This window comes from Drosophila nasuta, chromosome 3 (assembly GCF_023558535.2).
Source record: "Drosophila nasuta strain 15112-1781.00 chromosome 3, ASM2355853v1, whole genome shotgun sequence".
NCBI lineage: Eukaryota > Metazoa > Arthropoda > Insecta > Diptera > Drosophilidae > Drosophila > Drosophila nasuta.
The window spans coordinates 1,087,721-1,113,504 of NC_083457.1; the positions used below are offsets into that span (position 1 = coordinate 1,087,721).

Genomic DNA, 25,784 nt, shown 5'->3' on the forward strand with positions numbered 1-25,784 from the left:
TTAATATCTCAAAAATATATTTCATCAACTTTCGTGACTCTGCTTAGATACAGAGTCTCATAAAAAGTTACTCTATTTTATAAAATAATTTTTGATTATCATTAATACGAGAAAACTCTCATCTGTCTCATAATTTGAAAGGTTGTTTTTAAAAAAATATAGTATGTAATGAGTAATATGCAAACAGTTTAAGCAGTTTAAAGTTTAAACAGATTCTAAACTTAAGATTCAAGTTATACAATAATGAAACAAATAGAATTCGTATCATTCAATGATTTCTTCAATGCCTAATAGATTTTAATACCAAACCAATTCGTATCTGATATGAAACAGAAGCTATATAGCAAATGGGAGCACCAATAATCGGGTTATACTTATGTACTTAAGAACTCTTTGATCCAATAAAAAAAGTATTTAGAGAACGTTAACAAATTGTTGAAAGATTCTAAAGTAGTTTTCATATACCTAAACTAAATATTACTTAATTACAAACATATATATACTATACTATATTATGTATTGTACTACAACTACAACATCTATATCTATAGAATCTATATTGGAAACTGTTCAGATGCAAACGTAAGCAATGTGTATTAATAATTGTTTTCGAAAAACATTCCCAACCAAATAAAGACAAAGTTATTTAGTTAGATCTGTGTCAGATCCGATGATCCATTTTTGTTCTTTGCTTCCTGTTGCTCCTTTCGTTTTAGGCATTTATTAAATACCTTGGCGAAACTGTACGGCAAATCAGCCCGACAATTGAGATTGCCCAACTTATGCAGTGCTCCGAAGTCCTTGCAATTGATCAGATCATCGCCATTGCAATCTTGGCCATATTTATGCATATAATTCTGAATCGTATTCGCGGCACAGTACGGATCATTCACGCAGTTGATAAAAGCTGCTCTTGATAACATAAACTAAGGATAAGGATTGATTGATAGCTGAATGAACTTACCATCCACGGACAGAGAAGTGTCGTTGGGCAGCGTCAACTGGCCTGACTCGATCCAGAAGCCCAAGGTAATCCGAAAGATGCCACACGCCCCATTCACACAAATCTTTGAGGCATTGCAACCGGTCTGCGTCTCGCATAGACACTCCAGGCAGTCTTCCGTGACGGGTTTGTTAACAACTAAGCGAAAATACATTGGAAGAGGGTGCAGAGGAAGTTGTTTTTGTTTAGCACATTCTATTGAAATCGTCGAATTCAATTGAAATCGATATACTTAGTATATAAACTAGCGAGTACTGCACCGAAGCCGATTCACATTATCATAATAATAGACTAGATAATGTGTCTAGCAATAATTATCTCACTCTGCCGCCGCACAGTGGTACGCAATGCAATATACTAAGATTAAATTAAATTTAATTTTCATAAAATTGCTAAACTAATTAAGTATTTCAATCTAAAAGAAATTAAATGAAACATGTAAGAAAGCTACAGTCAAGTCTATCAAAGTGGAACATTTTGGTAATATACCAAAAAAAGGTACCGAATAAATACTAAAATATACGCTATTGCATTGCACTGTATTAAAAATATACCACAGAGTACAAAATATACCAGGTTGTCGACCAAAGGTACCAAGATTCGACAGCAGCAGACAGACTGGTTAAAACTTTATGGAGATCAATACTTTTGCCTTTTACATACGATACATCCCGTGTAGTCATGAAGCAATAATAATCTTCTAGGGTTAAATAATATTTAACATAAAAAAAATAAATAAGATCGAAAATTTAAATAATTTATTTTGTGAAAAAAAAGTATAATACAACATAAAAATAACTAATATTCTATAAAGTTGTAATTAAAAAGGTTTAAATTAAATCCAATAAACAAATTTTTCGCGATAGAAAATCTAATTTGTAAAATCCCTTACCATCCTGTGCTGCTGCTCCTCTCCAAATACATAGGAAACTCCACAATCCAAGGAAACTAAACAACAAAATGGGACGATAAGCAACCATATTGATCAAATTTTGATTAACCGAACTCGATTTTTGAAAAGCTCCGAGATGCAGCCTTCCCTATGCTGGAAGCACAACTGAGCCAAGTAAACAGATGTTAAGATTTTAAATGCAGCACTAACTGGAAATGCGGAACTTCATATACTACTTAGTAGTGTTAGTAGTGAAAACTATATTCTATGCAGCCAATCGAGCGTACTTTCCTAGAATAAATAAAAACTATTAAATCTAATTAATTCAAGCCGGTTGTTTTTGCTCTTGTTGTTGTTTCTGCTGCTGCTGCTTCTCTTCTTCCTCACGTTGCACTTGCTTGATGCACTTTTTGAAGGTGTGCTCATAATTGAAGGGCATATGCTTGCGACAACTGAATGGGCCCATGTAGTGAATGGCATTATAGTCCAGGCAATCCTCCTTGTCATCATTATTGCAGTCCTGGCCATACTTAACCATATAGTTCTGCAAGGAATCCGCCGCACAATGTGGATCATTTGCACAGTTTATGAATGCTGTGGAAATTCCATAAGTATATTTAATATCGCAATTATTACAAGCCATTAACAAATTATTATTAAATGCAAATACAATTTTAGGTATTTTCCCTACTTACAGCTTTCTGATAAGGGCGATTCTCCGGCCAGCGTCAAGCGTCCACAATCGACCCACTGGTCCCAGGTGAGTCGAAAGATTCCACATGCTCCATTCACACAAATCGCAGTATCATTGCATCCACTTAATGCCTCACACATGCAGGTCAAGCAGGATTCTGTGATGGGTTTCTTATCCACAGAATACGCAAATATTGCAGACAAAACTAAGCAGCCATTCAACATAAAGCTTAAGTTTCTCAACATTTTATATTTAGTTTTTGTAAGCACTTGTATTAGATTCAATATGTTCAACAGTTTCAAAGCAACTGAAAGTTTTCCACGATTGTTTATTCATTTTTATTCGCTGTCGCAAACGAAAACAAGCTTGTCTATTTCTATAGTTAGTTAATAGTGTGCGATCCGGGGAATTACATCGTACAAATTATTTAACCGGTTTAAATTAATGCTGTCTAACATTGACAAAGCAAATGACTTTGTAAAAAACGATTTATTTCCGATTTAACCGTTTGAACAAGTGCGATTAACTATACTTAAATTAAGCTTGAAAGCAAATAAAATTAAAAACATTATCTGACTTAGAAGGGACCATCTGCTTTTTTTACTCAAATCCTTGATCCTCGTAATTCTCAATGCATTCCTCGAATGTGCTTTGATAATTATAGGGTAGATCCCCCCTTGCAACTGTAGGCACCCAGCTTATGTATTCTCGCATAGTCAAGACAATCCATTTCACCATCATCATTGCAATCCTGATTGAACTGTTTCATGTAATTCTGGACAGTGTTTGCTGCACAATGTGGATCGTTGGCGCAGTGGATAAACGCATGCTCTGACTCAGGAAGTTCCCCATTAATTGTGAGTTTTCCGGCATCCACCCAATAGGCCCAAGTTATGCGAAAGATGCCACAAGCGCCCTTCTCTGGATTGATGCAAATGGCAGTTGCATTGCAGCCACTGATTGCTTCACAGATGCAATTTAGGCACAATTCAGTGACGGGTTTATCAAGCACATGACCTTGGAAATAGTTATTTGATTAGACCCGAGATGAATTAAAGTCAAATTTAAACTTACCCTGCCCACTCACCAAACTTGGCCACAAAATGCAAACAAAGCAAATGGAAAAAAGCCCAGATATTTGCATTTTAGCAACTAGATAATTTAAAGCACGTTCTAGCAGCTTCACAATTGAAACGTAAATGCAACTAAACTCAAGTTGTTCAGTTGAACGCAACTCGGAAAGATTTGTTATACCGGTTTCTGGGGAAAATGCGACAGTTTAAAAAATATTGTAAGCAGACCTATTTCTAGCACCTCGTCTTCTAACTGAAGCGTCATATTAACGGCAATAAAATAACATTAAATTAATACTACAATTTTCTTCAATATCAAATTTAATCTTAAGCATATTAAAATCTATATATACAAATCTAAATCTATACACATACATACACATGTATATTCTAAGCCCATATATTACTTCTCAAGAACATAATTTCAAGTGCTTTGAAAACGTTATTTTACCCGCGTGGAACTTGTTCCGCGGCTGTAGCAAAAGCTTTTAGTGGTGACACAAACCTATCGATTTTAAAAAGCAAACCGTTATAGTCGTTAACCGTTATATACATATATTTCACATTTCCGATATATCCTACACATTAACGATACATAAAACATAAAGTTATTATTATTATTATTTTATATAAATAAACTAGCCAGACCAATTAAGCCCTTCAGGATGAAACATAAAGTGAAAAAAGTTAATCAGAGTAATAAACTTTATTTCGGATAATGCATTTATTACAGCACGTTGATCCCTGTTTAACTGGTCCATGTATTCGGGGTGAAGTGATGTAAAAATGTTGGAGCATTAAAACAAATTCATGTATTAAAACAAGCTATACCACTAATAAAAATTGTGTGTTTAAGATTCACATAAACAGCTGCGAATTTACAGTCCAAATTCCATACCCTCAAACCGAATAAATCAACTAACATATATTTAGTAATACATACATATACATATTTAATAATCGATATAACTGAGAAATCATATTATACGATGAGAAATTTTATTTTATTGAGTGAAAACAAATGTCGGATGCCTCAGAATCAAACGCACTTGACTAACAGCTTTTATCTTGTTATAGGTCACTTCAAAACGGGATTTTTTAATTCTAAAATCTTGTTAGTATGCGAATATGTAGAATATAGATTATATAACCGGTTTAAATAATTACATTTAGATAGTTATGTAATTACCCAACGTTAAAAATTTTATTTCTATGTTAGGACTTTATAATCGATTAGCAAAAGATTTTCCACACAGCAGAAATTTATTGCTGGTTTTATTTTAAGACAATTAGCGCAAAGAACAAGTTTGCAAATTATCTAGATATTCCACATTAATTTTTATACTTAAAAACAATTTCAATAATATTAATACTTCGTTATTGTTTTCACTCGAATCCCTGTTCCTGATAATTCTCAATGCACTCCTCAAACTTGCTCTGGTAAAAGTACGGCAACTCCCCCTCACAACTAAAGCCGCCCAACATGTGAATTCTCGCATAATCATGACAATCCATTTCGCCATCGCCATTGCAATCCTGATTGAATTGATGCATGTAATTCTGGATTGTGTCGGCTGCACAATGCGGATCATTTGCACAGTTGATGAAAGCATGTTCCGTGTCGGGATGTTCCCCATTGATTGTTAATTTTCCGGCATCCACCCAATAGTCGTTGGTAATGCGAAAGATCCCACAGGTGCCAATCTTTGGATTGATACAAATGGCAGTAGCATTGCATTCAGAGAGCGCTTCACAGAGGCAGTTAAGACAGAGTTCCGTGACAGGTTTATCTAGCACATAGCCTGGTAATCCGAAATCCGATTAAATTCATTTTTGAATTACATTTATGTTTAACTTAACTTAAGCTCACCATTTCCATTACCAAGCACTGCACTTGGTAAACAAACACAAATGCAAAGAAACCAAACGAAAAATAGCCCAGGCATTTTCATTTTAACTAGACCAGCCAGAGCACGTTGGAATAACTTCAGCACTAGAACGCAAATGCAACTATCTGAGACCGGTAAGTCGATCATAGCACGAAAAGATCTGTAATACTGGTTTATAGGGCATCAGCGACACATCGGAAATAGAGGGAAGTGTTAATAGCAATCAAACAAAACTGCATGAGATCCATCTAATCAATGCAGCTACTCGTAAAAAATTTATTGAGACCCGCACATACATTACCAGGGTATTTAATTGTCATCATCTTTGCAGCAAATAGCAAAAGCTTTTAGCAAAGACATGAACCCAAACAATGAGTTACAATTCGTTACTTTTCAAACGTTATTTTATTAAATTATCAAATACGTGTTATTTTAGTTTCAATATATTTCGATTGTTAATTGTTTAAAATCGATTTTGCACAATTCAAATGATTTAATATAAGTTCCAACTCAAAACTGCATATAAATAATTAATATATATAGAGCTAAGCGATTAGAATGAACCGCGAACATCCAGACCCGAGAAGGTTGCTAGGCACTGATCGAGAGTATTCTTATACTGATAGCTCAATTCGCCCTTGCACCCGTAACCACCCAGCTTGTGAATAGAAGCATAATCATAGCAATCGACGCCGCCATCTCCATTGCAATCCTGACCGAACTTGGTCATGTAATTCTGAATCGTGTTCGCAGCACAGATTGGATCGTTCACACAGTTGGCAAAGGCTGAACATATTAAAAAAAAGCAGATAAATATTAAAATAAAGATATTAATTATTTATTCTTATAAACATATATTTACCCTCCTCAGATTGTGGACTATCGTTGCCCAGGGTCAACTTGCCGCCATCCGCCCAGTAGGCCCAGGTGATGCGAAACAGTCCACAGACGCCGCCGCCGCAATAATGTGTCTGATTGCAGCCGCTGATGGCCTCGCAGATGCATCCAAGGCATACATCAGTCACAGGCTTATCTGTAATGAGGAGCAACAAGTCGGATCATATAATAATATGCGTAATACACGTACGTAACGTATAGAACTTTTGCGTAGCCTGATAAGACATTTGATTAAATGACCTATAAATTCACGACTACGATGACGATTCAATGCGAAACACACGAGACAAGCTTTTGAGTATTTCCAGAACCTCAACAAAACTGGAATTTTGTCTCACATATTTGACTACACATGTCATTATTTTAATTTGGATTTGGAAATAATATTTTAATTGTAAACAAACAAATAAAAATGTGTGAGATGTAAGTCGAGCTAATAAAGTATAACGTATGAATATTTTTAAAGATAATACTAAATTAAATACGAAAAAAAAACATTAAAAAAAGTATTATTGAAACCCATTCTGATGCGTGTACGCCCATGAACCTTAAGATCCGTTCCGTTCCGTTGTATAGCATCTGTCATCTCACAGCCAACGCCGAACTAGTTTTGCAACTTTCAATGGCAACATTGAGGCTTCTACATTTTATAAGATTTCTGTATTTTGATACCCTGTGTTCACATAATGGAGAGTCTGTCTGTATTTATGGTATTTTCGATTTAACAAGGAGGTAGTAATTAAATTTATTACAAAGAAATCGTATTCCGGTATGCTGTAATTTTATAATAACATTAAACTTCCTTTAAATTAAACGGAGTAATCATTTAAAATGTAAGTTATTATTTATATTTATACCAACTATTATTCTGTCATTTAATTTTACGCAACTTAAATCCGGGGTATCCGTTGGATGTAGCATTTTAAATGTTTGGTAGTGTTCGATGAGTCAATTTTGTGTTATCAAAGCCCACGGATTCAAGCGAATCGCCATATTCTCTTCTTATTTTAACTGCTTCTCAATTTTTGTTTTTTTATGTTTCTCCAAGGTTACATCAGGGTGCACGACAATGTTTCTTTTTAAGTGGAAAAATTAATTTTAACACTAAAAAAACAATATTTGTATGCAAAACGCAAATCGAACCGGCTTGTCAAATGCCCAACTTGATGGATGTACTCTGGACGTTTCTGTTTGGAATATGATTATATTCATATTTCTGTAATACTTTCTACACTAAGCAAAATTGTATATTAAAAAGCAATTCCAACTTATTCTCAATTTTAATTTTTTAACGAAAAATATTAAAAAGCAATTTCGACTTCTTTTCACACTCAAGATATTAATACACAATTTACAATTTCTTTTCAATTTTATTGTTAATTTAAGAATATCGACTGTTTATTGTTTTTTTTTCGCCTTCCCTTTATTTTCTATTCGCCCACGCCCGAAGCTTGATCGGACTTCTCTTTGTCTTATATTCTTTTATCTTAGAGTTCAACAAACTACACATCTTTTTGCCATTAATTGGGTCGAAATTTGAATTATCAATCTATTAACTAATTAGCTGATATATGAAATAATAGTTGGGGAACTACGATGACTAACTGATCACTTTAATAATTATCAATCAATTAGCAAATTTATTTAAAAAAAAAAAAAAAAAAAAGAATACTATAAACAAAAACTATTCCTGAAAACTAGCAAGATCAGATAATAGTTGTCACGAAGAGTAAGTCGCAGAGTACGTCATTAGAAATTAGGGGTATTTTTCAATGATCAGTGTCACACAACATATCCGTGAATTTTCCCCGGATTTAATAAGAATTTCACCCAAACAATAGTAATAATATATTTATCGCAGATAGAAATTCACGAAGTGTAGTTCTAGTATTATGTACTATATAGATTCACTATCAGGTTTTAGTTTAAGCCATTTGCGTAATCTTAACTTAATGGATGATATAAATTGTTTATTTAATAATGCGATTAATTCATGGCAATTGAACAAATTTATTCAATTTGTTTAAACGCAAAAAAAAACTATTTATTTCGCTTAGTTCCGCTTCGTGAGATATCGGAAGTGCATAGCAAATGCCCGTGTAAATAATGGGAATCTCAGCCTGTCAATGCCCCTAAACATCATTATGTTGCGAGCACCACCTCAATAACAATAGTCAATTAAATGAATTGCTGAAACCCACTATATTTGTATAACACCTAACACCTAACGCATCGTAAGAATTGTCTAAAAATGGAATTTCCCATATGTTCGGTTAAAATGGCTCAATAAAAGAATCTTGTATTCGCTCGATTGCTAATTAATGTTAATTAAATGCACGAATCTGGTGGACAGGTATTTCCATTTCGCATTTGAAACAAATTTGACAAATTGTATGACGGAATCTCTGACAATGAAATTCACTCATTCCAAATGTTTCACTTACTTTGAGCTTCTATCAGCACCGCAAATCCCAGACAGAGAATGGCACCAAACGCCAAAGTGCAGCTCAATTTGTTGGATGCCATTGAAAATGTATTGATGACAGCTTCAATATAATTTGTTAATAAATTTCTAGAGAAATGCAACAACGCGATGAGAAACACTTTGATGAGACAACTATTTCTTAGTTGAACCAAACGCTTTCGCGATTCGCGAGTAACTAAGCTTCAGTTCGAATAACAATGCTCTTATGTCGAGCTCAAGCTTTCGCTCAAACGAATAACTATGGACACGAACTTGAGCGAGCTTACAAGCACAGAAAAGCACGACAAAAAGAGATGGGTATAGTGGTTGCTTGAGTTTTATTAAATTTGCATCGAGTTATTGGTTGATTGGTACAAAATGCTTAGATCTTGTTGAAGGCAGCAATATCGACGGACTGAACAAAGTCCTCGAACTCCTCGATCTTCTCCTGCAGCAAATCGATGGAGACCTTGTCGTCTTCAATGACACACATAATCTGCAGCTTGTTGATGCCGTAGCCGACGGGCACCAATTTGGATGCACCCCAGAGCAGACCGTCCATCTCGATGGTGCGCACATTGTTCTCCATCTCCTTCATGTCGGTCTCATCATCCCATGGCTTCACGTCCAACAGCACAGACGACTTGGCAATCAGGGCGGGTTTCTTTGACTTCTTGGCAGCGTAGGCAGCAACACGTTCCGCCTTTAGACGCTCGGCTTCCTCATCCTCCTCATCATCGGAGCCAAATAGATCGACATCATCGTCATCGTCAGCAGCTGGCTTAGCTGGAGCAGCAGCCACTGTGGTCTTGCCACCAGCCAGTTGGGGCAGAGCAGAACCGCCCCAGGCAGAACGCTCGCCGGCTTCGAAGGAGGCGATGTGACGGTACCAGCGTGCAATATGTGCGTATTCACCAGCTGGTGCCTTGGCCAACGCTTCGAACACGGACAAATCGGCTTTGGAGGGCGAGTAGCTACAAATTAGAAAAGAAAAAATAAATACAATTTATATATAGAGCTTACTTCACATGCCGACGTGGTTTCTGCACATAACCTCACATCGAGTGGCGCATGGTGATAATGCTTACCCGCTGATGTAGCTGTTGTCAGCCAAGAAGTTGTTCAGCTCCTTGAGTCCTTGTGGAGTCTTGACATCACCGAAAGCCATTTTAATGCGTTTACTGTTATTAAATTCGCTTTAAAACAATTTGTACCGTGCGCCGTGCTGCGTCTACGATGGGAAAGTCTGTGGAAAAGAGCTTCGGACCAACGTGACCGCAACTTGAATTTCAAACTGCACTTTCTAGTGCGTCAAAATATATCAAAAATATTTCACGTCTGGTTTCATTTTTTTATTTATTTATTTTTTTTTTTTTTTGTATGATATATTTATACAAAAATGTGAGTAGTAAACCATTTTGTGATTGCTATTTTTTTTTTTTTTTATTAGTGATTTAAAAACGCGAATCTAATCAAAAATTATTTGCACGTTTGAAAAAAAAATAATACCAAACTTCTCGAAGGAAGTCACCCATCTCTAATAATTGTGTGACCAAGACGTTTTATGAATTATTTCAAAAATGAGACAGTATATTCATATTTGCAACACAATGTTATTTTTCGCAATTGAAGCGGCGGCCACGCTACTCAGTAGTTAAATTGGCTTAATTCGAGAAATTACATATACCAAAATATGTTGCAAAACAATTAAAAGACAATAAACATAGTAAATGAAGGCTAACTCCAGAGTCTGCAGAGACGTGTAATTCAAAAAACTGCTTCAATTGGCAATTGTAGTAGCTCATCAGGCACGGGAAGCACCCTGTGCGTGACGCAGTTACACAACGCAAAGAGAACACAAAATTCTCAGTCTGGACGATTAGGCCTCGAGGGGGGCAACGATTGGGGCGCAGATACAACAAAACGGCAAGAACAACAGTCTATTGGAGCTGTGCAGACGCTTCGAAGAAGGTACGTTTAGTGGTACGACACACCCGATTGCTATTTATAGCAATCATGCGAGCGGCTATTGATTTGTCTTCGGGTTTCATTTAAATATCAGTTCAGGGTCGCGGTGCACATGCAGTGATTTCACTTTCATTCTGGCAACACTTCTAATATTCTTCGATCAGTGTTGTCATCATGGTTGTGACCGCATCAACATGCCGCACGGAGACGGTTTTCGACTACAGCTGGAAGCATGTGGTTAGCGCCTACTGGAATCGATATCCAAATCCGTCCAGGTGAGTACAATTTGCTTATCTTATCAACTACAATCATAATACCATATCATGTCATAGCACTCATGTTTTAACCGAAGACACAATTAAGCGGGAGGTGCGGGATGGAAAGTTATACTCACGTCGCTTGCTTTCGAAGACAAATCCTGTGCCCAAGTGGGGGGCGCGATTCTACAACAATGTGCCGGTCAAGATTGTTGAGGACTCTGTGCTGGATCCAGTGAAAAAAACATTTACGACATTTACCCGTAATTTGGGAATGAAAAAAATAATGGTAAGTGAACTTTGGAACACAGGGTGATTCGTGCACGGCTCATATCTTTTGTTGCCCATCATCATGATCATCGATTTTGGATTTTGCAGAAAGTTGACGAAATTGTGGTGTACAGCGAGCAGAAGGACGGACGCACTTTGGCTGTACGACGAGCGTACATCAGTTCTCAAGTTTTTGGCTTCTCTCGTGCGATTCGCGCCTTTGGCATTGAACGCTTCAAGGCAAACGGCAACAAAGCGTCCAGTGGCTTCAACTACGTGTTGCGTCGCATGTTCCCACAGCATCAGATGGCGGCAACGTCAACGCCAACGACAACATCCCAACAGAGCACACAACCAGCCGTAACAACATCAGCATCGACTCAATATGGTGACATGGCTGTGGCAGTTAATCATAGCAGCACTAATAGCAACAGCAGCTGTAGCAAAACGGAGGCACTGAAAAGAACAGCGAAAATCGGTTACGAGTTTTGCAAGTGTCATGCTAGTAAAATTACACAACTGTTCTCCGTGAGAAATTAAGCTGTCATTGAAGTGGATTGTTGGAATGCTGCTGGTTCTATGCTTCTGTTGACGTTTTAACTGTGCCAAGCGGCCGTATATACATGTATTCCAAAATACTATACAATTTGATGCATTTCATTCCGTGTGTTGAGTTGTTAGACGGACGGACGAAAGGAAGCGGAGCAAGCACAATGCTCAGCACATATGTAGATGTAATCACAGAAAAAATGTCATTAATTTTAGATCGTAATATGAGTACCAATTTCATAGCAACACACGTGTGTAAAAATTTGGTTTTTATGTAACATACTGTAAATACATACATATATTTTATAAAAAATATATATACATATAATAATTTGTAGGATAAAGCATGATAATATATAATGGTCATTATAACCTAATAAATAATTATTACTGGGTTAAAAACGGAACTAAAACTAAATCATTTGTTTTGGATACAGTCTTCATCAAATCGGCAGTTGTGCCGCCTTTTCGGAACAAAGTAGCCAGTTGTTCGTTTAGAATTGGCGCGAAAAATTTTGTTTACATTTTTGAAAATCTGCGTCGAACTATACCGATAGCAGATAAAAGTGATCGATAAGCCGGCAAATACTAATGGTTGTAATATACCAAAGAATTTTCTAGAGCCTGCATATAAAATCTTCGAAAAGGCTTAGGGGATATTTTTTTACAAAATAAAAAAGTGTTTTAATTTAAAACTAAATATGTTGGATGATTTTTAAAAAATCTCTCGTTCTTAGCATAAATAAAGAGTGACCAAAGTAGTCATTGTAAATGTTGTGCGATTCGGGTTGGTATTTTTCGTGGTAATAAGGTAGTATATTTGGAAACTAATCGTAGCGCTGTCCCAACGCCACTTTTTCCCGCTGTCGGTACACTCACTCACACAGACGCAACAACGCACAACGCTCGTGTAAAATAATTTGGAAAACTCAATAATTTATAATTAAACCAACAAAAAGCAATCTTGCGACATTATAAATATGTCGAAAGCTGAAACAGCTACAGTGGAAGCCACCGAGGAAAACTCGGTAAGTCTATATTCTGCGAATTAAAAAGCTGCAAATTTTCCAGCACAAGGCCTGCAAAAAAAGACGCCGCATGCCGCTTGCGGCAATTATGCAGATGTTAAATGAGAAATTAAAACAAATACAAATTTTACAGAATGAGACTACCTCGGAGGCGGCAACCAGCTCCTCTGGAGAAAAGGAGGCCGAGTTTGATAACAAAATTGAAGCCGATCGCAGCAAACGCTTCGATTTTCTGCTAAAGCAAACAGAAATTTTTACGCATTTCATGACAAACAGCACAAAGAGTCCCACGAAGCCAAAGGGACGCCCCAAGAAGATCAAGGACAAAGACAAGGATAAGGATGTTGCTGAGTAAGTCGATTTAAAAGATAATGCATAAGTAATCCTACAATGTATTATCTCATAATAGTCATCGTCATCGAAAAACTGAGCAGGAGGAGGACGAAGAGCTACTCGCCGAAGACTCCACGACGAAAGAGATCATTCGCTTTGATGCATCGCCAGCATATATTAAGAGCGGCGAAATGCGAGACTATCAGATTCGCGGCCTCAACTGGATGATCTCGCTTTATGAAAACGGAATCAACGGAATTCTGGCTGATGAAATGGGTCTGGGTAAAACGCTGCAGACCATCTCATTGCTGGGCTACCTCAAGCACTTCAAGTAATTTAAATTACTACAGCCATTTTATTAGTTTTAATATGTCATCTTGTCCTTAGAAATCAGGCTGGTCCGCACATTGTTATTGTGCCCAAGTCAACGCTGCAGAATTGGGTTAACGAGTTCAAGAAGTGGTGTCCCTCGCTGCACGCAGTTTGTCTCATTGGTGACGCTGATGCACGTACCACTTTTATACGCGATGTGCTGCTGCCCGGCGAGTGGGATGTGTGCGTCACTTCATACGAGATGTGCATTCGCGAAAAGTCCGTGTTTAAGAAGTTTAACTGGCGCTACATGATCATCGATGAGGCGCATCGCATCAAGAACGAAAAATCCAAACTCTCGGAGATATTGCGTGAATTCAAAACGGCAAATCGTCTGCTTATCACCGGAACGCCGCTGCAAAATAATTTGCATGAATTGTGGGCACTGCTTAACTTTTTTGCTGCCCGATGTATTCAACTCTGCAGAGGACTTCGATGAATGGTTCAACACAAACACTTGCCTGGGGGGATGATGCGCTTGTGACTCGTCTGCATGCTGTGCTTAAACCTTTTCTGCTGCGTCGTTTAAAGGCCGAGGTGGAGAAGCGTCTTAAGCCCAAAAAGGAACTGAAAATCTTTGTAGGCTTGTCCAGAATGCAGCGCGATTGGTACACCAAGGTGCTGCTTAAGGATATTGACATCGTCAACGGAGCTGGCAAAGTGGAAAAGATGCGATTGCAGAACATTTTGATGCAGCTACGCAAGTGTACCAATCATCCATATCTGTTCGATGGCGCCGAGCCGGGTCCACCATACACAACTGATACGCATTTGGTGTTCAACTCTGGCAAGATGGCCATTCTGGACAAATTGTTGCCGAAGCTGCAGGAACAGGGATCGCGTGTGCTAATTTTCTCGCAGATGACACGCATGTTGGACATATTGGAGGATTATTGTCATTGGCGTAATTTTAATTATTGCCGCTTAGATGGTCAGACGCCGCACGAGGATCGTAATCGTCAGATCCAAGAGTATAACATGGAGAACAGCACGAAATTTATATTCATGTTATCAACACGTGCTGGCGGTCTTGGCATCAATTTGGCGACCGCCGATGTGGTCATCATTTATGACTCTGACTGGAATCCACAAATGGATCTGCAGGCTATGGATCGTGCCCATCGTATTGGCCAAAAGAAGCAAGTGCGAGTGTTTCGTTTGATCACCGAAAGCACCGTCGAGGAGAAGATTGTGGAGCGTGCCGAAGTGAAGTTGCGACTTGATAAAATGGTCATTCAAGGCGGTCGTCTTGTTGACAATCGTGCCCAGCTCAACAAGGACGAAATGCTTAACATTATTCGCTTCGGCGCCAATCAAGTCTTCAGCTCCAAGGAGACAGACATCACTGACGAAGACATAGATGTTATTCTCGAACGAGGCGAAGCGAAGACAGCTGAGCAAAAGGCACATCTGGACAGCATGGGCGAAAGTTCGTTGCGCACCTTCACCATGGACACCAACGGCGAGGCTGGCACATCTTCTGTCTACCAGTTCGAAGGAGAGGATTGGCGTGAAAAGCAAAAACTAAATGCTCTGGGCAACTGGATTGAACCACCCAAGCGTGAACGCAAAGCTAATTATGCTGTAGATGCTTATTTCCGAGAGGCGCTACGCGTGTCTGAGCCAAAGGCACCGAAAGCTCCGCGTCCACCGAAACAGCCAATTGTTCAAGACTTTCAATTCTTTCCGCCTCGCCTCTTTGAGCTGCTAGATCAAGAGATTTATTACTTCCGCAAAACGGTCGGCTACAAGGTGCCCAAAAACACGGAGCTCGGCTCCGAGGCCAGCAAAGTACAGCGCGAGGAACAACGCAAAATTGACGAAGCCGAGCCGCTGTCTGACGACGAGATTGCCGAAAAAGAGACACTACTGTCACAAGGCTTCACCGCTTGGACTAAGCGAGATTTTAATCAGTTTATCAAGGCCAACGAGAAATATGGACGCGACGATATTGAGAATATTGCAAAGGATGTCGAGGGGAAGACACCCGAAGAGGTCATCGAATATAATGCGGTGTTCTGGGAACGCTGTACCGAACTGCAGGATATCGAACGCATCATGGGACAGATTGAACGTGGCGAGGGCAAAATTCAGCGAAGACTTTCAATCAAAAAGGCTCTCGATCAAAAGGTGCGTTTTATCAATTTAAGGGCAATTAATTTAAATATTTTTGTACTTATATTTAATTCTGTTTTTTTTTTATCAGATGTCACGCTATCGTGCGCCATTCCATCAGCTGCGCCTGCAGTATGGCAATAATAAGGGCAAAAATTATACAGAAATCGAGGATCGCTTCTTGGTCTGCATGCTGCATAAGCTGGGCTTTGACAAGGAGAATGTATACGAGGAGCTACGCGCCGCCATACGGTAAGCTTTCTTGTTACGAGACTATATCATGAGACTAACAAATGTATATATATTTTTTTGATATAGTGCATCGCCACAGTTCCGTTTTGATTGGTTCATAAAATCGCGGACGGCGTTGGAGCTGCAGCGTCGTTGTAATACGCTGATCACTCTCATTGAACGCGAGAATCTCGAGCTGGAGGAGAAGGAGCGAGCCGAGAAGAAAAAGAAAACGCCCAAGACGTCTGGCAGTAGTAGCAGTACCAGCACTCCGGCCCCACCCCCGCAACCTAAAGCGAATCAGAAACGCAAGAGCGAAGTGGTTGCCACCAGCTCAAATGCTAAAAAGAAGAAGAAGTAAAGAGATGCAAATGATTAAGAAGTGAACTCATAAAGCAAAACAATGACGTCGCGAAAGACGAGAAGATAATAATAATAATGAGATATAATTAATAACACACTTTTCACATGAGATTCAGCTCCGTACAGCATTAGTTGGTATTCAAGCACATAACACCTTCAAACTTACACACACACTCAGAAACACAGTTTATATATTTAATGATCAAATGTGTTTGTAGCTTTTAGTTCATCCAGTTGCATCTCAGTGGGGCGCAATTATCCAAACAAAATCGATTTATTTTATTGCATACTATTATTAATACTATATACTAAATGCGCGCCGCTGTATTCTATTCCACTTAATTGTACTTCGTTTTTTAAGTTCCAATATTATATGTACCGTATATGTATGAAAAGTAGTGCTACAAAACGAAAAAAAAAAAATATGTTTTACTTTTACTTGGAGAATTACTCGTAACCAAATACAATTCTTATGATCAGTTTTAGTTTGGTAATGGATAAGTTAGTTGCACATTTAAATCCTTATCTACAGTATGTATACAAAAACATAAGGAACATGTAGGGTCCTTCGGTATGATTAGGTCTTATTTTAGAGACATTCATATCTCAAACAGAAGCTTTTCTTTTCGAAAATGCATTAAATAAAGTATACGGTGTTAATCTTTAAATTAAAATCGGGTTGCGCTGATCGTCAAATCCAGTCAAATTCTAACCATAATTTTCAGTATTGGTATTTTGTTATTCATAGATTATGAATGTTTTAATGCAGGCGTAATTTACCTTTCATCGAATTTAATTTATAATTCACTTAGTAAAGGTTAATACTGCCAAAAAAGCGTGACGTTACGGTCCAAAATAATTTAAAAATAATAATATTGTTTAATAAGTCATTTCAGTTTAGTAGACCCATTCAAAATAAAAATTTAAAGCCTTTTGGACTGAATCAAAGTTAGAGCCAAAACAAGGAAATACAACTATTTTCCTCTGAGAACACAGAGACTATAATTTTCGACAGCATTTGTTATGTTTGCAGGCAGATCAAGTTTGTTTCAAATTTTTACCACGCCCACTGCCGCCCTTCCGCGATAAAAATCGAATAACAACGCCATGTAATTTAACGCCATGTGCGAATTTTGGTATATACAATAATAACTATAATCTATGTGCTTCCTGAAAATTTGGTTGAGATCAGATAAAAATTGACGAAGTTATTAAAAAAATACTTTTGAATGGGCAAAAAGGTCTACATACTAGGCATCTTAGTTGTTTTGAAATGTGGTTTATTTTACTAGTATTTTTGTATATTGATATATTTGTAATATTTTGCTTTTATTCAAAATGCGTAGCGGGTATCTCACAGTCGAGCACCCTCGGCTGTAGCTTTCTTACTTGTTTGTTTCGTTTTTTTTGTGAAAAAGGTATCGTGTATAAACAAATTAACCAGATTAATTACAAAAAGTTTCAGCTGAAAAATTGATGACAATTTTAAAATGTATTTTGTAAAACATTTTTAATTTATTATGTCAACGCGTAGAAAATAATGTGTTTCTATTTGTTGTGCTTAAAATGTAGTATTATAAATTCTATGGATTGCGTTCTCATTAAAATAGCACATACAAATACATATTTATGTTATACCCATGTAGATATGGTACAGTTGCAGGTACTGATACTTACTAAGCACACATAAGACAAACATATGTGTGCGGGTGTGATCGGTGTTAAAGCTTAAGAATTAATATCATCTAGTTAATGCAGTCCCAGCGGCAGCTGTTTAGCCATGTTCAACATAGCTCGTTTTCAAAGTTTGCTGCTGTTGTTTGAATTCTATTCTCGCTCTCCAAATGGAGCACCTGCATCTCAGTTAATACTACTTAAGTGTCGTGGCAGAACTTCTTTGTGACAATAGATTTGCTTTTAATCCTCTGTCTTTGGATTAATCATTTCATCAATACTGGCAGCAGCGCCAGCGATGAGCGCCAGAATGGCGAAGATGCCAAGCAGAATGTTCTTGATCAGCTTCCATTTGCCCCAGCCAAGACGATCAGGCCACAGATAAACGGTCTCCACAAAGCTGGGCACAAAAAATGCCGAGCAGCGAGAAGAAGACGGCGCCGACCAAACTAATGAATGGTTCCAGATTGGGAATGCCAGCTGCGACGCCACCACTGACAAGGATAATGCCGGTACGCAACAGAATTTGGGTGATGTTGTGATTCTCAGGCTTGAATTTGTGTTGAATCTTGCGCCACAGAACCTCATTAGGTCTAAGGGAGAGATGAAAAAATAAACGCAGTATAAATTTAAATTGTTGATGAGAAAACAACTGATGGATACAGCAAAGTATGTCCTCAAACGAAAAGAAATTAAAAGAAACAATAGACATGTTAACCTCCTTGCTTTTCTTAAGTCGCGTTGTGAGTGATCGAGGAATTTAAAAAAGTGGCCGTTAAGTGCAATAATGTACAATGAACTTACACGTAGAACTGCAGACCGTAGGTGAAGAGAATGGCAACCGCCATCAACAGCTTGGCACAATCTGCGAGCCAGTCTCCTTCGGGAAGATTGAGTGTAATGCTGCCTCGCACCTCATCGCCGAATCTCACCTAGAAACCAAAATCTCGATTGGCATCAAAACAATAGGATAACAAGCAATTACTTACATATCCAAAGAATCCAATGACAGCGTACAAAAGGACGACAGTGATCATGGCAGTATTGAGCACACCGGGGCAACCAAGGAACTGCTGGGGCTTCTTCATTGAGTTCTCGACAGGCATAACTGCACCAATACCCTCCATAGCAAAGATCACCGTAGCGAAGAAGAGAGGAATGTGCGCAGCTGGCGCGATCAGTGGCTTATCAGAGTAGACCAGAGGCTCGTCGAACATGTAGTACAGTGTGATGGCAAAGGTGACCACAATAAACACGTTGGCCATGAACGAGAAGGGAACCAGCCACTTGAGGCTTCTGATCTGACCGATGAATAGGCAGGGTATCACAGTCATTGCGATGTAGATGCGCACATCCCATTTGAGTCCGACGTCATAGTTGATGACATCGTGGAATGAGGTTGCTATGAAGACCATGTACACACAGGCGGCTGCATAGTAGGTTGCCATCAAGCTAATATCCACAAATTGCCTGTGAATAGATTAGATAATGCGTTAGAATCTAATGTCAATCAATCACACATAAATTATTGCGTTCCTATTGGGGGTCGGATAAAAAAATTCTTGTCACGATGTGTGGAAAGTTTTTTAGATTCTATGGATGTAAAAGTTTCAATGGATAGATCATCATTATGTTGATAAGAGAGGATTATCAAAAAAAGTATGGTTAGATTATCAATAAGTTGATAAGAATACGTTCGGCTTTTTAAAATGGAAGTAACAGATTAAAAACCATTCAAAAGGCGAATTAATGGATTTATGCCAACAAACTTCAATAAACTCATAAATTCTTTGCGATTAGAAATACATGTTCTTTGACCAGGAAGTTTGCTTAAGCTCACTTAAGCTCACTTAAGCTCCTCTCTTCAAATCAGTTATCTAATCTAATGGAACAATTATGAGATAAAAAGTATTTTAAATAATAGGATATTAATGTGAATTTAAGCTTAAATTGCAATTATCAAATGTCCGAACAAAAGGAAATGAACATTCATATGCTAATTGATATGCCCCGCACCCCTTGAACATTGAGTTAGTACTTACTTGGCAAAATTTGAATAGCGGCGGATTCCTTTAGGTCCATATTCGAAGACCTTTTCAGCAGTTTCGGCAAAACCCAATGAAGGTACTTTGGCATCTTTGCAAATGTTGTGGGATGTTCTCACCTACAAAAAAAAAAATCGAGTCGAGAAATTAGCATATTTTCTCATATGTCTGCTATGTCACTATTTCATTTTTTTGCATTGATGTTCTTGAGTGCGCTGTTTACTTTCATTTAGTAATTGCTCATATACACGTAAGTACTTAGTACCCGATTATCAGACATCGATCGAGATTACTTTGTCAACTGTCTGGCATTGCGGAACATGGACTTGACTACGTAATAAGTACGTCTCACTAGGCAACTCTTTCTGATAACACCTAACATTGAGTGCATGAACATAACATATGTTATATCTGTAACTATAAATATACGTAGCATAAGTAATCGCTGCCATTACTCTGCTTAATCCGTAAGTGAGTCGGCTGAAATTTAAGCCATAAATCAACGACTAAAGTGCTTCCATATTTATAATAAATATAGAAATGCTTGAAAACGAGAATAATTTATAATGCCAGCTTTTATGGAGTCTGAAAGACTTGCAGTTTCTAGGAAAAAACTTTGGAGAACAGCAAGCAGATCGGTCATAAATACAGACATACTGTTTGTTGTACCAATTAAAACTTCAGACAGCATTTAGAAACAAATGCGCTTTGCTCACGTTTTAAGACTTTATGGTGCCCTTATCAAGGCCTTTTAGTCTGCACATGCCGATTGCTTGCAAATGCTTACACGATGTTGCATTGAAATCGGAAATGAGTGTCTGCGGCTACTAAGTAAACCTCAAAAATCCCCATACGATTAATTTATGTCAATAGCAGTGTCAGGTGCTAAAAAACCACTTACCAAAATGTGAACACAGTGGGTGCAAAGAAAGCCCACGATCAGGGTCATTACAGAGCCAAAGACCAGACCAGCATTATGGAAGGCCATAGGCATGGCCAGAATTCCAGTGCCCAGAGAACTCTTAAGCAAATGCGCCAAAGCGCCGCCAGAGCTGGAGCCATTAGGATCACGATTGTCAAAGGGGTTGTAGTCCGCATTCTCCAGTTGATCCTTTTCCGTTAAATTGGCCCTGCAAGTAAGGAAATCATTCTTTAATTTTATCTAAACCATAATCAGTGCAACTGTTAAACTTACTTGGAATTGAAGTCATTCAAGGATCCGACAGAACTGGTGTAAGCTGGTGGCTGGGATTGCGTTGATGCCGGTTCCGAGTCCGGCGTATACGCCTTGTTATCGGTCATCTGCAGTTCAAGAAAGTGAATTGTTTAGACATGGGTGTTGAATTTTTTGCATTTTTCATGGGACTTGTGAGAGATTTTAGTTGCCATGGCTAATCCACTCGTGCGATTGGCGAGACGCATGCCAGCATTATCTTATCGAGGCAATTTTGAAGTGCCCAGCTTTACTATAATATTACACCCAGTTGGGCCAGTTTCCCTCTAACTATATGATCGTTATCGCCACGGTCCGGCTAACAACAACAAGCCAACTGACTGTTTGGACTGCATTCATAAATTTTATTTAATGTTTACGGTTCGATGAGTGTAATTCCGATATTGAAGTCATAAACCCCACACAGAATTCGCAGTCTAAAATAACCGTGGGGTATAAATATATGCTATGTATGAATTGGTCGCCCGATATCCGAGTGCATACGGATTTTTCATGGCCACATGGTCAAAGATTCAAAATGTTTCCAATCTAACATAATTTTGGGGATACACGTCATTTTCTATTTGATTAGTTAATCGCTTGAAAGTATTATTTATGGGACCCCTCGAGTGGTATATAGAATTGTTATATTGTATTATAACTTAATTATTGGGTTATCCACACTTCTTACATTTGCGGACATTCTAAACCTGATTAGATTTTAGTCGCACTTAGGTTCACGTGGTTTCTTTATTAGATTAAATTATCATTAGTCAAGGTCCTAAAGTCATAAAATTCTCAGGAAATAATAAAAACAATGTAAAATGCTTATCAGAAATGGAAAGTGGTAAACTCGAGCACGTATTCGTTGTGATTGCGAAAAAAATTCAATGAACAACATCGCTGCATGCAGTAAATAACATTTATTTTTCTAAGTATTTATGAATACACAGAAATTTCATCCACTTCACACTTTATAGTGCCATAGACCTCTTTTTTCAGTGTTTTTTTAAATTATTGTCTATTTTACCAGAGTTATGGCAACAACAGTGTTGAAACAATACTTTTTACAATATGAGTATTTCTCTGGAGGAACTTGTCGCGTGTGGTTTTATTTAAACTGAAACTATTTATTTAACAAAATAAGTAAACGTTTTTCCTATAGCTCAGGACTAGCACTATATTTAGAGCTAAGATTGATTTTAGGAACTTTTTCTGTTTTATGACATAATATAAAAATTATATAAATTTTTTGGTCATCTGAATCATTATACAACAGAAAAATATTTTCAAAATCATTCTTACCTATATTTAAAGTGCTAATCAAAAGCTAAAAGTTTCATCTTTACACAAAATAAAAAAATGTTTTGGTATATGTTTTTTTTCACTTCAGATAGTGTCGCACGCGACATTTTCCAAAAAGAATTACCCGTACATATGTAATAAGCTATACTAATCCGTTAAAAGTGTTAAGTGTATTACATTTTCAGTAAGTTTTAAAAAAAGTTTAACACGAACATGAATGTAATTTTTTTCTCAAGAAAATTGATGTGCTGTGTCTGCATTTAATATACATATACAATTTTACTTAATTGCAAATATTATTATCGAAACGATATTTCTGCATGTCTAAAATATTGACCCATTTATGTATAAGATTGTCTAATTTAATTCATCTACTTATCAAGAAATTTGCATAGGATTATTAAAGCTTAAAGACAAAATTCCTGAACTCCAAAAATGTATGTAGAGATTTTATTATATCTCTACTATTTTCACATTTTACCTAAAATTATTTATCCATTCATGTATCGTTATTAACTATAAGATTGTCTACGCTAATGTTTATATTTGTGAAGAAATTAGCTTATAAGTACCAACCAGTTTAAAATTAAACTTTTTAAAATAAATATTCATACGCAAGATTAAAAAATTGAACTTTGAATTTCTGATCGAATTACTCAAAAATAACCAAATACTAAGTAAAAATAGTAATTAATTCGAACAAATTTAAATATTATAATTAATTTAATAAAATGAACCTCATATAATAAATAATTCAAGCAAATTTCGTTCAGAGAAATGCAATTAGTTTTAATTTAAAAATAAACAAATTAAAATGCAGCAGTTAATTGACCGGATTCAAGAAATTTCGTTTGCTTCAAACGAATCATTTAAATTGTAATCATTTGTATAATTCAATGACGTATGAAATTTAATACAAAAGCGAGTTTAATAAATTCGAATTAACCTAAACTGAATTATCTTGCGACATTATTGACCTTGATTTATACACTTCAATTGTAGTATTACTTTTCATTGAGAAAAACATTCTTAATTGGCTAATCGAGTTAACTTACGTTTCAACCAAGATGATTTAACGATCGAGAGGAAGTTTTTATTGGTCGAACCGAACGCGTCCTCAGGCCAAGAGCAACTGAAATATTGGTCGGCGCCACTGACACGAATGAGGCTCGAAGACGAGAAATGGTGTCGGCCAAGTGATAAGACTGTTAAAGGCAAATGCCAAGCAGTTGTAATTAATAAAGCAAGAAGCACAAACAACAAGCAGCATTTTGAAATACTCGTTATAAATACTCAAAGCTACCTTTAAAATCAATTATAACACTACTGATAACTGATAACCAAGTGATAAGCGGTTATTGGCAACGCCCCTAAGCCGAAGTGCAGAACTGATTTATGTAGTGATCGCCAAGATGCCAATATATATGTTTTGTATATATTATATGAATTGTTTATTTTTGAATAATTGGCAGTATATGTTTTATTTGACTAATATGCGATTAACAAATTCGACGATTATTATTATGTGTTGTTAACTGATTAGATTGGTCGTGGTCGTGGCCCAAGTGTCAGGCGATTGCAGATAAAGTTGTCGCAAGTATAAGATATATAATTGATACATTAGAGTGTAAAACTCAGACTGGACGACATTGACACCCTTTATAATTATTAGTTTTGGCTGTAAAAGACAATAATAATTATTGGTATCTATCAGTCTTCAATTCCAATCGATGGGGGTTACCTAATTATTGGGAATTATGCCCCAATCTTTACGGCCCACAATTCAAACGTAATCGTAATTTATGAAATCATGACTGCCATTTAGTCGATACTGTATTTTTTATTATTTTTACTGAGTTTTTGGGCAGCCAGCGATTGTGATTACACTCGTCGATTTATACGATCGTTCCTATCACGCGTACGACATTGCTGGCGAATCACAACGAGCATTTGATTAGTTTTCTATGTCATATCACTGTCCACATATATAGATGTATTATTTATGCTCATTAGCACTTAATTGGTAACGTGATTGGACACATAATTTAATTAAAAGTTTGCCCAAAGTGCGTCATTAGTTTATGATTATGCTAATATTCGAAAATCAGTAACAGCTTTTGGCTGGTATTTCGCGATACTTGTTAACCAACCAACAGGATATACTTAAGACTTGTTAATGGAGTGGTAATTGGCGGAACAATCGCCATAAATTGAGAAAAGATTTATACAATGAAAAAAGTTAACGCTTTTAATTTTATTGTGCAATAAGATGACGTTTTTACTAAATTACAACTGCAAGTGGATCAAATTAGGGATTAAACTGTAGTTTTCCGATTATATAAAGAGACGCAGTAAATGAATTATAATTTTTTGAATTATTTAAGCTCTAGACGTGTTTCTGTATTTCTAAGGCATACAAAGCAAGTTCGGGGTTAAAGTTTGAAAGAGTTGGTAATTTATTTTCCCCTTAATTTATATTTTAGAATCCTCGTTTATATAATATTTAATTTCAAATATATATTCATCTTCATTACGGAACTGTTTTATCTGATTTATTACATTGTCAAGCACAAGAGTCGAGGTTCATTTCCCTCTGTCTTTTACATTCCATCCTTTCCTTTTCTCCATAAACCTGATCCCTTCGCTTCCTTTCCCTGCATTATGTAAAAAAAAAAACAACCTTCATTAAATCAGCTTAATACCCATTCATTACTTTCGACTACACTTGACTCGTGAGTTATGAATACAATTAAGTTGAGCACCATTTTTTCTTCCTTTTCGCTTACCTACACATTAAGATCTTAGGCAACGCCCTACTATATAAGTGGGTCCCGTTAAATGTTAATTGCTAAGTGAATTTCAATTAAGAGCTGTCGAACAGATGAAGTTTTGGGTCAATGCATTGCATTATAGCCAAATTAAGTAAAATAAAATAAAACCAGCTTTTTGTTTCGCTTCTTTGCGAAGATCTTCAACATTTCTTGTTTGGGTTTTTGCTTGTTTCGATTTCATCTTTTTTGTAACTTGATTAATTCACGTGATTGCAACTGTTTGTCTACTGCATATGAAAGGAGCGGATCATTAACGCAATTCGTCAATTCTCGAGTGGCATTCGACGACTTAGTCTCTGCTCTTGATGGGGACAGGTT

At 37.0% G+C, this 25,784-nt stretch overlaps 9 protein-coding genes across 9 annotated transcripts; 2 read left to right on the top strand and 7 right to left on the bottom strand.

Annotated features, from left to right (window-relative positions):
* Nucleotides 1-9: 9 nt before the first annotated feature.
* On the bottom strand, nucleotides 10-1,991 carry LOC132790242 (lysozyme 2). The gene is made up of 3 exons (XM_060798716.1): nucleotides 1,896-1,991; nucleotides 965-1,141; nucleotides 10-907 (listed from the first exon to the last, which is right to left on the bottom strand). Exons 1-3 carry the CDS (start codon nucleotides 1,981-1,983, stop codon nucleotides 651-653), a joined length of 522 nt encoding a protein of 173 aa, XP_060654699.1. The 5' UTR covers nucleotides 1,984-1,991; the 3' UTR covers nucleotides 10-650.
* Nucleotides 1,992-2,209: 218 nt separating this feature from the next.
* Nucleotides 2,210-2,842, bottom strand: LOC132790243 (lysozyme). Its single transcript, XM_060798718.1, has 2 exons — nucleotides 2,591-2,842; nucleotides 2,210-2,489 (listed from the first exon to the last, which is right to left on the bottom strand). Exons 1-2 carry the CDS (start codon nucleotides 2,832-2,834, stop codon nucleotides 2,221-2,223), a joined length of 513 nt encoding a protein of 170 aa, XP_060654701.1. The 5' UTR covers nucleotides 2,835-2,842; the 3' UTR covers nucleotides 2,210-2,220.
* A 55-nt stretch (nucleotides 2,843-2,897) lies between these two features.
* Nucleotides 2,898-3,799, bottom strand: LOC132790244 (lysozyme-like). Its single transcript, XM_060798719.1, has 2 exons — nucleotides 3,664-3,799; nucleotides 2,898-3,606 (listed from the first exon to the last, which is right to left on the bottom strand). The coding sequence occupies exons 1-2, from the start codon at nucleotides 3,731-3,733 to the stop codon at nucleotides 3,248-3,250; spliced, it is 429 nt and encodes a 142-aa protein (XP_060654702.1). The 5' UTR covers nucleotides 3,734-3,799; the 3' UTR covers nucleotides 2,898-3,247.
* Nucleotides 3,800-4,616: 817 nt separating this feature from the next.
* Nucleotides 4,617-5,648, bottom strand: LOC132790975 (invertebrate-type lysozyme 3-like). Its single transcript, XM_060799741.1, has 2 exons — nucleotides 5,533-5,648; nucleotides 4,617-5,464 (listed from the first exon to the last, which is right to left on the bottom strand). Exons 1-2 carry the CDS (start codon nucleotides 5,612-5,614, stop codon nucleotides 5,049-5,051), a joined length of 498 nt encoding a protein of 165 aa, XP_060655724.1. The 5' UTR covers nucleotides 5,615-5,648; the 3' UTR covers nucleotides 4,617-5,048.
* Nucleotides 5,649-5,978: 330 nt separating this feature from the next.
* On the bottom strand, nucleotides 5,979-9,108 carry LOC132794431 (invertebrate-type lysozyme 3). The gene is made up of 3 exons (XM_060804888.1): nucleotides 8,893-9,108; nucleotides 6,414-6,584; nucleotides 5,979-6,337 (listed from the first exon to the last, which is right to left on the bottom strand). Exons 1-3 carry the CDS (start codon nucleotides 8,972-8,974, stop codon nucleotides 6,105-6,107), a joined length of 486 nt encoding a protein of 161 aa, XP_060660871.1. The 5' UTR covers nucleotides 8,975-9,108; the 3' UTR covers nucleotides 5,979-6,104.
* Nucleotides 9,109-9,233: 125 nt separating this feature from the next.
* On the bottom strand, nucleotides 9,234-10,176 carry LOC132794530 (probable elongation factor 1-beta). Its single transcript, XM_060805047.1, has 2 exons — nucleotides 10,001-10,176; nucleotides 9,234-9,886 (listed from the first exon to the last, which is right to left on the bottom strand). Exons 1-2 carry the CDS (start codon nucleotides 10,078-10,080, stop codon nucleotides 9,295-9,297), a joined length of 672 nt encoding a protein of 223 aa, XP_060661030.1. The 5' UTR covers nucleotides 10,081-10,176; the 3' UTR covers nucleotides 9,234-9,294.
* Nucleotides 10,177-10,551: 375 nt separating this feature from the next.
* Nucleotides 10,552-12,341, top strand: LOC132791986 (protein preli-like). The gene is made up of 4 exons (XM_060801164.1): nucleotides 10,552-10,883; nucleotides 10,975-11,155; nucleotides 11,213-11,426; nucleotides 11,516-12,341. Exons 2-4 carry the CDS (start codon nucleotides 11,055-11,057, stop codon nucleotides 11,945-11,947), a joined length of 747 nt encoding a protein of 248 aa, XP_060657147.1. The 5' UTR covers nucleotides 10,552-10,883; nucleotides 10,975-11,054; the 3' UTR covers nucleotides 11,948-12,341.
* Nucleotides 12,342-12,811: 470 nt separating this feature from the next.
* LOC132794527 (chromatin-remodeling complex ATPase chain Iswi) lies at nucleotides 12,812-18,040 on the top strand. The gene is given in 8 exon segments (XM_060805043.1): nucleotides 12,812-12,984; nucleotides 13,118-13,335; nucleotides 13,394-13,648; nucleotides 13,705-14,083; nucleotides 14,085-14,153; nucleotides 14,155-15,819; nucleotides 15,896-16,056; nucleotides 16,123-18,040. Coding segments are annotated over 8 exon segments (3,069 nt in total). The 5' UTR covers nucleotides 12,812-12,936; the 3' UTR covers nucleotides 16,397-18,040.
* Nucleotides 17,933-23,840, bottom strand: LOC132794528 (proton-coupled amino acid transporter-like protein CG1139). Its single transcript, XM_060805045.1, is given in 8 exon segments — nucleotides 17,933-18,483; nucleotides 18,485-18,665; nucleotides 18,877-19,004; nucleotides 19,062-19,542; nucleotides 20,115-20,236; nucleotides 21,019-21,247; nucleotides 21,313-21,419; nucleotides 23,691-23,840. Coding segments are annotated over 7 exon segments (1,416 nt in total). The 5' UTR covers nucleotides 23,691-23,840; the 3' UTR covers nucleotides 17,933-18,315.
* Between the last annotated feature and the right edge of the window lie 1,944 nt (nucleotides 23,841-25,784).

Bases quoted from the DNA above. Each gene is read 5' to 3' on its own strand.
- LOC132790242 (XM_060798716.1), bottom strand. From the start codon at position 1,983: ATGGTTGCTTATCGTCCCATTTTGTTGTTTAGTTTCCTTGGATTGTGG. The intron at 1,142-1,895 runs GTAAGGGATTTT...ATTTTCGCTTAG, and splicing joins AGGAGCAGCAGCACAGGATG to TTGTTAACAAACCCGTCACG. The intron at 908-964 runs GTAAGTTCATTC...TATCAAGAGCAG, and splicing joins CACTTCTCTGTCCGTGGATG to CTTTTATCAACTGCGTGAAT.
- LOC132790243 (XM_060798718.1), bottom strand. From the start codon at position 2,834: ATGTTGAGAAACTTAAGCTTTATGTTGAATGGCTGCTTAGTTTTGTCT. The intron at 2,490-2,590 runs GTAAGTAGGGAA...GAATTTCCACAG, and splicing joins ATCGCCCTTATCAGAAAGCT to CATTCATAAACTGTGCAAAT.
- LOC132790244 (XM_060798719.1), bottom strand. From the start codon at position 3,733: ATGCAAATATCTGGGCTTTTTTCCATTTGCTTTGTTTGCATTTTGTGG. The intron at 3,607-3,663 runs GTAAGTTTAAAT...ACTATTTCCAAG, and splicing joins AAGTTTGGTGAGTGGGCAGG to GTCATGTGCTTGATAAACCC.
- LOC132790975 (XM_060799741.1), bottom strand. From the start codon at position 5,614: ATGAAAATGCCTGGGCTATTTTTCGTTTGGTTTCTTTGCATTTGTGTT. The intron at 5,465-5,532 runs GTGAGCTTAAGT...TCGGATTACCAG, and splicing joins AGTGCTTGGTAATGGAAATG to GCTATGTGCTAGATAAACCT.
- LOC132794431 (XM_060804888.1), bottom strand. From the start codon at position 8,974: ATGGCATCCAACAAATTGAGCTGCACTTTGGCGTTTGGTGCCATTCTC. The intron at 6,585-8,892 runs GTAAGTGAAACA...TCCTCATTACAG, and splicing joins GGTGCTGATAGAAGCTCAAA to ATAAGCCTGTGACTGATGTA. The intron at 6,338-6,413 runs GTAAATATATGT...TAATATGTTCAG, and splicing joins TAGTCCACAATCTGAGGAGG to CCTTTGCCAACTGTGTGAAC.
- LOC132794530 (XM_060805047.1), bottom strand. From the start codon at position 10,080: ATGGCTTTCGGTGATGTCAAGACTCCACAAGGACTCAAGGAGCTGAAC. The intron at 9,887-10,000 runs GTAAGCATTATC...TCTAATTTGTAG, and splicing joins GACAACAGCTACATCAGCGG to CTACTCGCCCTCCAAAGCCG.
- LOC132791986 (XM_060801164.1), top strand. From the start codon at position 11,055: ATGGTTGTGACCGCATCAACATGCCGCACGGAGACGGTTTTCGACTAC. The intron at 11,156-11,212 runs GTGAGTACAATT...ATCATGTCATAG, and splicing joins CGATATCCAAATCCGTCCAG to CACTCATGTTTTAACCGAAG. The intron at 11,427-11,515 runs GTAAGTGAACTT...TGGATTTTGCAG, and splicing joins TGGGAATGAAAAAAATAATG to AAAGTTGACGAAATTGTGGT.